This window comes from Centruroides sculpturatus, unplaced genomic scaffold (assembly GCF_000671375.1).
Source record: "Centruroides sculpturatus isolate CEXI.00-Female unplaced genomic scaffold, Cexi_2.0 scaffold387, whole genome shotgun sequence".
Lineage (NCBI taxonomy): Eukaryota > Metazoa > Arthropoda > Arachnida > Scorpiones > Buthidae > Centruroides > Centruroides sculpturatus.
Genome location: NW_019384709.1, coordinates 600,257 through 610,808, shown reverse-complemented (window position 1 = coordinate 610,808; position 10,552 = coordinate 600,257). Strand labels below are relative to the sequence as shown.

The 10,552-nt window shown below is 31.9% G+C and overlaps 1 protein-coding gene across 1 annotated transcript in view; it reads right to left on the bottom strand.

Moving 5' to 3' along the window:
- The window catches only part of LOC111627759 (ATP-dependent RNA helicase TDRD9-like), a 164,513-nt gene that overhangs the window by 14,178 nt on the left and 139,783 nt on the right, over positions 1-10,552 (bottom strand). The window contains exon 33 of the mRNA XM_023371388.1: positions 6,056-6,194. Coding sequence (XP_023227156.1) covers positions 6,056-6,194 — 139 coding nt within the window. The remainder of the gene's footprint in view (positions 1-6,055; positions 6,195-10,552) is intronic.

The window sequence follows — 10,552 nt, the reverse complement described above, 5'->3', positions numbered from 1 at the left end:
ATCTTGTTGAAACTACCATTTATGACCTCGAATTAAACCACCAAATGTAATCATATTTTTGTCAACAAATACTAAATTAGTTTTACCTTCCAATCCATCCTATTTACCTCCAAAACTATCCCAAATTATTATAGACCCATGGCTTATTTTAAATCTGCTTTCTCTTCTTAAATCATGCCAATAATATGAAAACCCATCAGGGCCATATAAATTAAACTTCTCATCACTAAACATTATTTCTTGCCATTCTTCAGTCCATCCCATCTTGTCTTTAGCCCAATTTAAATTCATTGATATGTGTTTAGCAGTTAAAGGTAGTTTCAACTTCATTTTTAAATATTTTACATTGTCATAGTTTTTTAAAGTTCTCCAAAGAGTTGCATGAGATACATCTATTGGTATTTCAGCAGCAGCTTGCCTTGTTAACATCTTTTTTATTTATAAGCTTCAAAACTTCTCTCTCATTCTTGGATGTTAAACATGATATATGTTGAATATATAAAAAATGGATATTTGTGAAAAAAATTTATGCTGCTTTATGAAATGTAAAAAAACCTGATAAAATAATTAAAATAATAATAAAAAATAATTAATATTTCCAGTAATAGTTTCAAATTAAATTTTTAAAAAACAAAATTTATAGTATTCTTATACTTCAGTAACAGACTGCAGGACCAACCCTATTTTTAGAAGTACAGTGGGTGATTGGTTAACGAACAAATCAGATAATGAACACTTTCGCGAAAGATCTTTATGATTGGACAACAAACACCTGTTCGGATAACAAACACTTCACTGAACTGAACAAACACAAGAAGAAGCTACTTAAAATAACAAATACCAATTGGTCTTCCTTTGTCTTCAGGCAACAATTCAAAACTTTTCGAAGCACAGGAGACGTTGGCATTGACGTTCAATCCGATATATACTCATCGGATAGTATTCCCCCAAACTTTGAAATTTTCCCTTGTAATTTCCGCCTTTTATATTTCTGACAGAAACAATTCTTTTATGTTTTCTTCTGAAAAACCAGATTAATGCCAATATCTGCTATTAAAGATCTTTTGAAGAAGTGGAAGGATGTCAAAAGGACGGTCTTAAAATGGCATCCAAACCAGGGTGAGGTTAATAGGCTTAGGAATCTCTACAATTACAATGCTATTAATTACTTACTTACTTCTGAAAAATTATGAAGACAGAAAAGCAATCAACATTGGACATATTCTTTAATCCCCACAAACGGATAAAACATAACTAATAAAAATGCAAGACTTTGTTTATATATGTATTTTTACTATTACATATAAATAAACATAGTAAAAAAGTATATATTTTTTATTTTTGGAGTCTCTGGAACGAATTAATCAAATTCCTATAAAAACCTATGGTAAACTGATAATCGGTTAATGAACAATTCGGATAATGAACAAAGTCTTGGAACGGATTATGTTCGTTAACCGATCACCCACTGTATAAAATAGAAAGGTTGATGTACAAGTATCAGCGCAAAACATGTACGGCTGACGGTCCAAGCGCCGCCATCTGGCAATTCTACATGGTCGATAATGGCATTCGCTTCATGTAGAATGGCAAGTACAAGATCGGTTAAATTAAACTTCTTCATTTTTTTCCCCTCTTTGGGGTTAAAATTATGACCTATTTTATTAATATAATGATTATTTAAGCATTTACGAATAGCATTGTGAAGAAACAGACGATTTTAATTCAGAAATTTTTAATTATTCAATTTTTCACAAGTGATGTAAAGTGTCGATAACATTTTTATAGCTGTGTTCATAAAATAACTTATCATAGTTTTCTTTACAGAATAATCAAGCCAGTTTGCGAAGATCTGGAACAGAAGAGGAATTTACAGAACGTAATCAACTTCTACAAGAAATAAAAGAGTTAAAATATGAGGCTCAGATAACATCTGAGAAATCACAACCACAAGCCATTGCTGGGCAGCAAGTCAGGGATGCAGCAATGACATCTTTAAGTGTATCATCTCCTGAGTTTCCATCTGGTAAATATAAAAACTTAAAAATTATTTACATTATACTTATTATGACAATTGTATAATAGTTATACATTTCTAATTATTTTTAGATGAAGATACCAATGTCACCAAAAAAGTAAAAAAAACCTTCTTCTCTCATACTTACAAAGCAAGCAAGACAAAGAGAATCAGTTGAAACAAGAAGAATTACATTTAAATAAAGAACGACTGAAACTGGAACAAGAAAAATTAGATTTTGAAAAAGCAAAATTTGATTTAGAGAAAAGAGAGAGAGAAGCAAGACTGAACCTAGAGAGAGAGAAATCTGATTTAGAGAAAAGAGAGAGAGAAGCAAGACTGAACCTAGAGAGAGAGAAATCTGATTTAGAGAGGAAAGAAAGAGAAATGTTATTACAAATACTTTTAAAAACTTTGAATAAAAATTAAAGAAAAATTGTTACAAAATTGAATAAAAATTTTTATTATAAAATTGAAAAAATTCTTTATTTATTTATTGATTACATTCTAAGTATTTATCCAATTTGGGGGGTAAACAATTAAAATAATCTGATGTTGCACTACCATATAAGCAAGTGTGACAATTTGTAAGTAGTGCACCAACAATATACAGTTTACCGACAGGCTGAAGAAACAATTTCAAATTTTTTTTAAAATCTAGAAAAGCAAATTTTTGAATTATTTTCCCAAATACCCATTCCACACACTCTCTTACTGAACTCATCCTGGAATTAAATACTTGTTGCTCGGGTGTTAAGCTAGCATCTTGGAATGGTGTAATGAGGTGTTGATGCAAAGGATAACCAGAATATCCATATAAAACAAATTGGGTCCCGTTCTCAGAATAAGGAATCGCAGCCAAATGCTCTAACAAATTAGATTCTCTTAACATTCCACTGTCATGACGTCTTCCTTCTATTGGTCCAAATAAATTAGCAATCATACCATCAGGTGTAACCACTGATTGAAATTTCAAACAATGTATACGTTTATGGCCACTGAATACCACCCTTTGATGTGTTATTGGTCGACAAATAGGATGTGCCGTTCCATTTACAAACCCCCAACAATTTGTCAAAGGAGCACCTTTTGCTGTTATTACTTGGCTAAATAAATTTAATTTTTCTCTTGTTAGTTTTATCTTGTCAATATTCAATAACAATTTGGAATGGCTATTGTATATGATATTTACTGTTTCATGCACAAATCGTGAAAGTTCATTTTTTGATCTCCCCAACAAAACAGAAATATCATCAAGTCTATTAGGATAAACTAATCTTCGTAATAAAATACATAATGCATCAATTCCAAGTGAACGTGATCCATTTTCACAAATGATTACAGATGGAAAGCATAAAGCAGAATGCAGATGAAACAAATCATCTCTTGAAAATCTGTTAAAATTAAAAATTTTATAAGTATTGTTCCTTTTTTAAGTATTTGCTTTAATTTGTAAATATATCACTTATCGAAAGTAAAACAAGCAATCAGAATCAGTCATTTGATTTAAATTTATTCTTGCTTTTGTCATAGGTAGATCTTTAGTGATATGATATAATAAAATGGCTTCTTCATCTCTTTCATACTGATCCAACAATAGTAATACCTCATCACTAGACTACAAATATAATTTTAATTAAATGCTTAATGTGCGAAAAAAAAAAAAAAGTGAACACAGCTCTTGAGTTTCTGTGGTCACTTCACATTACATTAAAAATATTAAATAAATTTTTGGATTAAAATCGTCTGTTTCTTTACAATGTTATTCATTAATTCTTAAATAATCGTTATTTTAATAAAATAAATCATAATTTTAACCACAAACACAAGAAAATGCAGACGTTTAAGCTGATCGCGTACTCACCTAGCTACATGTAGCAAACTCCATTATCGACGGTCCAGAACTGCCAGATGGCGGCGCTCACCCGTTAGCCATACATGTTTTGAACTAAATATGTGCGCCTCAACCTCTAATATATTTTTCAAATAGTAAATGTAAATATATCAAATCACCCAGTTTAATTTGCAATATTTCCACAAATGTAACAGTACTTTTATATACATGTATAATTTCTACCACTATTCTTTATTATTAATGTTCTCCACAGATCATTTATATAAATTAATAATTCAGTATTTTTAAAAATTAATATATACAGATGTCAAGATGGTCATCATTGAAAAAACTGAGAATAAAATGTTTAAAAATGTAATAAAAAATTTACTTAAAATACACACACTCATCACTGATGAAGCTTCGGAATGGTCTACACCAGGGCTTCTTAAACTATGGGTCGCGACCCCATTTGGGGTCGCTTAGCAAAATCTTGGGGTCACGAGATTTTAATGCAAAATATTGAAAATAATTTGTGAGATTGAAAATGGCACGCTTTGTATCATAGGTTTCGTGAGTTGCGCTTTGTGTCACTTCTGTTGCAGAGAGACAATGATTCAGCAACACTGATTGTAGTGTAAACTAGTGTAGTGTTGTCGCTTTTCAATGTATTCAATGTAGTGTTGTCGCTTTTCACAGTTCACCATTATTGTTTTGGCAAATTTGTATAGGCCTATATCTTTATTTTATATATGGGGGGATCGCGGAAAAAAATCGCAATCATAAATGGGGTCGTGAATAAAGAAAGTTTAAGAAGCCCTGGTCTACACCAGTGGTTCCCAACCTTTTTTCATTAGCGTACGCCGTGACATGTCATATCTCTAGATTGTACCCCTCATTTAAGAAATTTAGTGAGTAACCAAATTGTTAATTTTACATATTGTAACTTTAAATTAAAGAAAAAAAAAACCTAAAAGAAAAAATGTATAATAAAGTTGTGATTGTTGCAAGGAACATTTTTTATCTAATAATTTTTTAATACTATTAGTTTGTGATACATAATATATTATTTTTTCTGCCATAATAACTAACTTTTTTCTGTACCCCTAAACAACCTATTGCCTACCCCTAGGGGTACACGTACCACAGGTTGGGAATCGCTGGTCTACACTGCAATATCACCTATGCCAAACCCACTCAAGAGCATTGTAAAAGTTTGTTGTGTTTCTTGCTCAGAAAATTTTGTTTGTTTTTATTATTGTTTATTGTACGCTTATAAATATATATTATATTTTTATGTAATTTCTTTGATATTTTCAACATACTTAAGTTACACTGAATACACTACAAAAAAAACCTTTCAGTAACATACATTTTAATGAAATATGAACATTTTTGACTTCCTTCTGAGGTCGTACCAAGTTTAAAGATACAAGTTCTATAATGGAACATTTGAAAAGGATTGTTTGCAGAATTCAAATTTATGTTGATAAATTTGAATAGATTAGAAATATGAACCAGTCAGGAGTGTGAAGGTATGAATAGACAGGAATGGGATATTAAGGTCTAAGTGAAGCGTGCCTGCCAAATGCATGAAATTTGTTTTTCGTCTTTATGGTTAATACAGTTACTTAAATGGGATGCTTAGGTTTTTATAGTGTATTCAGTGTTACTGAACAGTCCAGTTTGCAGAGGATATTTCTCTTATTCTTAAGTTTTAATAAGTAAACTAACTGTAAACATTTGAATATACAAATAGAGACATCACTCCCTATGGGAGCAGTAAATTACTGCTCCCTGAAAGAGTGATTGTGAATGTGTTAAGTAATTTATAGAGATTTTTGATATTTTTCTTTATTTATGAAACAAAATATGAAAAGAAATATTATTATTACAATTTAGAATTATTTAATAAGTATTCCTATTAAATATTTATTATAAAGAAAATTTTAATCATTTTCTATAATAATAAAAAAAAAAACTTTTCCAGTTTCAATTAAACAAAAATCTATTCAAAAATTTGAATGAAAGATAATTTTTTTAATGTAAATTTTCACAGAAAGAAAGAATAATTGTTTCCACTTTTAACATAAAGTTTTTTTTTTTTTTGGTTAATTTTCCATTATTTTTCTGTATCCCAAGAAACCAAAATATATTTTATTGTATAGGATTTTTCTAAAATTTAATAGATAAAAATATCTCACTATAATAATATCGTTTTCATCAAATGATGTTTCAAAAACTAATTCTATGTCATGATCAGGATGAAATGAGTTGCCAGTTTCTTCATCATAACCCAGTCCACACAATGCTCCAGTATAATGTTTTCTTTCAGTGTCAGTTCTAATATTCAAAAATCAAAAGAAAAAAATTACTTATTAGATAAAAACAATTTATTAATAACCATCAATAAAACAGTACTTAACAGAATTTAAAGAGAGTTATGTATTATATATATTATATTACATTAAATTATAATTTGATATAGGTTACAGGTTGTCTGCTTAAACAACTATCTGGGACGCAAAAGAGATCTTTTCAAATTTGCCCAAGTGTATGCATGTGGTGTGTGCATGTCCCAGTGCTAAAAGAATCATTCATAGACCAGTCACATGCCTACTTCAACACACTACAAAACACTTACAGCTCATTTCACAAGTCTTAGCTGGGCCATAAAAATGCACAGCAGCAGGGACTAGTCTATTTACTTAGGAAATGAATTGTTGATGAATATTTGACAAGGTCATTGTGCATTACCAAAATGTGGCTCTAAGTTTTAAAAACTTAGAGAGTCCCATCCAAGTGTTACACATCACCTGGACAAGATACATGAAATCATCTGTATATCATACATCACAAACAAAATGAGCCAGCACATCGAACAAAACAACATTCTAACAGAAAGACAGACAAGCTGTCATAGAAATCACAAGGTACAAAGACCACTATTCATATATTCAGAAATTCTTTGACAAGTCCAGAAACAACACACAGAATATACATAGCATATATAAATTACAGGAAGATTTAAAAACATCTCACATTCATGGTTGTTATGTGCACTACACATATAAAATACATTGAACACTTGTTTCTAGAAAACACAATGCAATCCTGGAAAACAACTCTACATCTCAGACTTCACAACACACACATTAAACAAACCAAATACACATAAGATGAGACATTTTAAGAGATATTCTCTATCCATAATGGTTCTGTCTGGCATTAAGCCTACCATCTAAAAGACTAAACAATATAAAATATGGTGACATCAATCACAACAAATATTATCCCACATCATGTACATCAGTGTTTCTCAATCTCTAACGAATCATTGCCCCTTCAACATAGTATTGCCCCCTTCACTTCAAAATTCTGATGCCGAGGGCCAAGACTAACGCCAAATTCGTACTGCATTGAATAGACTAGGGACTAGTATAATGATATTTGTTTAATTATTGTATGACATAACGAAATAAAATATCTAATTATTCTTAATATAATGTTTTACTATATAGTCCATAAAATTGTTTTTTGCCCCCCAAAATATAAATTGTTACTAATCACCCCCTCAACATGGAAAAACGCCCACATGGGGGCAATATCGCCCCCATTGAGAAACACTGATGTACATGAATCACAAAACTATGCATCCAGCCAAGCACAACTAAATCATCTATTAAAAATGACACACACTCCATGGAAATACAAATGAAGTTTAGCCCAGACATAATAATAAGCAAAAAATTTCATATTTAACAAGGAATCCTGAATAACAACTATTTTATACTCAAAAATGGAGACATTTTTAATCCATGGATGAGGGTGAAGTCCACAAATATTTAAGATCCAACAGGCCAAACTCACAGAACATAAACAAACAATTATTTATTGTGACATTGTTATAATGCTGAGTTGAAATTTTTAATCATATTTTTAATGTACGCTATTTAATTTAAAATATGTGCTTTCCACCTCAAATTAGCAGTGGCCTGCCCTTGTACTGTACATCATACTTTTCCTTTAACAACAGAGTTGTGTTGGTCATCTATCTAACACCTTTGGAGAAATTTTTAAATTGAAATATAGTAATACCCCAAACTTATGCGATAGGTGGGACCGAGCGATAACCGCGTAAGTCGGGGTATAATTTCACAATTTGTGTAATATCCAAGTTGGATGTATGTAAGATAATAAATGTTCTCGTTAATCTTATCTTGTCTTTTGATTCGTTCACGGTTACAAGAAATCACCACGTAGAGTCTCTCAAGTCTCCGTAGATATAACAAACACAGAAATAAATAACACAAAATAAATTGTAGCTATGTGTCAATTCCGCACAACACATCCGAACATGTAAGCCGAACAATAGTGTGGGGGGAGTGAGTAATCAAGAGTTGTGTGGTGCTCAAACAAAAGACGAATCGACGAGATTTGAAAATTGCGTAACTCCGGGTTTGCGTAAGTCGCGGTATTACTGTAATGTGACTTCTAGTTTGCAACAAAAGTTCTTATATAGTTAATTGGGGCCTCCTGCCCCTAAGGTTTCCATATATGGTTTCATCTTTCATCTATCTAACTCCATTCTTGATATTAATAAAAAATGGACGAATGGATGACAGTTGGAATTTATAGGTCTACAACTTTTTCAAATTGCAGCCCAACAAATAAAACAAAGATTAACAAGAGCAGATTAAACTCAATACTAACACAGATGAATGCAAAACACACATCTAAAGCATTTAACATAAATTGTTATTCTAGTAATTACATATTCATTTGGAATTATACATTAAACACACAGAACTAGAACAATGCTAAAGAAAAACACAATGTTAACAAAACATAGCAAACACCATCCTTAGTCATCCATATGAAGGCTGACTCTTCCTCATAAAAAGGGAGGATAAAATCTCATATATACAATAAATCTTCATTATAAACATACTCCAAGAGTTTTTCTACAAAAACAAGAGACACCACAATCGAAACAGTTGTAACTTGTACACAAAAACAGCACACCATTGAATCTAAATAACACTGATCTGGATCTAACACAGTACACAAAATGTGCAATCATCATCATAGTCTTGGGCTCAGGAGAAGCTCCATGGTAGACACTAACAAATCTCAACCTTCAAACTCTTGGCTGACTTGTGGATGCCTCTTTGGATACAGAAAGATTCAAAATTTCCATCTATGTATGTATGTATGTATGTATGTATGTATGTATGTATGTATGTATGTCTCTTTCATCCGAAAATTAAGTTCGGTAGACTAGCATTACAGTATTACAGTTCAAAATTTCTGTAAAAGACCAGGTCATAAATTCAGGTTTCTTGTATTTATGACCTACAGAAAACACATTTTAAAAGAACACTTGTAGAAGTGCCACATCAAGTACAAAATTATATAACACATCACAACAAGTTGTAAGCTTTTAGCAAACAAAACAAACATATACATACACACACACAATAATATACTATAATCAAACATCACGATCCATCACAATAGAGCAGACTTCATATTCATTGACAAACAAAACAAAATCTTATACATCGGAGACATAGTTATACAAACACTCATTACATACAAAATACATATACTAAAAAAAATTATTTCACGGGTAGATTGTATTTGCTAAAAAACGATGAAAAATAGCTAAGGTACCTAATGTGGCTATAATCTCTCTTGCATGAGCATACCTACACAAGTCTAAAAACAGGCCTTAATAGCAGCACATACATTACACAAAGTAGCCACACTAAACATGTCAGTCAGTCAATTTTTAAATACAGAAACATACAACACAGCTTTCTCAACACAGTACATTGTATTGTAACAATAAAGTAGGACACAATCCACCTGCAATAATAATAATAATAATAATAACTTTCCCGTGGTCATCACCTGGTTGTGGTGGGAGAGCCCAGTAATTTTACTGATCCATAGAGCAATGCAGGCTAAAGCACAAGCTCCTGGTAGGGACACCCATGCTAGTAAGGTCTATGGGGAGAAATGAAGCTAAGAGTGACCACACACCCACATTCTGTGGAGATTTTTATCATGTGATACCGGCTCATGATTTTTATCATGAGATCAAAGTGTGATACCGGCTCTGACATTGCCTGGGTTAACAAGGTCTGCATTGGTGGGTTAGGCAGAGGATCACGTTCAAAAAATAGGCCACAGTCTCCCTTGGTTACCGATGGCGAAAGCAGCATTGGCCCAAGCATGGCTACTGCAATGCCCTCAACAGATGTGAGGAATCAACCTAGCCTTGGTGTTTCTGTGGCAATGCATCCACAGACCACAAAGGCTGGAAAACCACGCCAACAGATGAAATAGACAACAGAAATGAATGAGTTTATGATCCGTACTTACTACATCACAAAACTCAAAACAAACATGACAGCATACAGACAACTACTACACCATAGATTCACACAACAATATCCTCACCTCACTGTCACCAAACAAAGGGTTGTCGATCAAAAAAGAACAATTATACACAACAACCTTATCCCACAAACAACACTTGAACTTATCAAACAACAGGTTGCTGATCAAATACATCAACAGACAGAAACATTTAACATTAATGAAGATCACGTAACCTGTCAGGATAATCCAGCAACAAGCATTGATAATAGTACACACACAACAAGTACCACTAATGATACTGCAGGCACTTC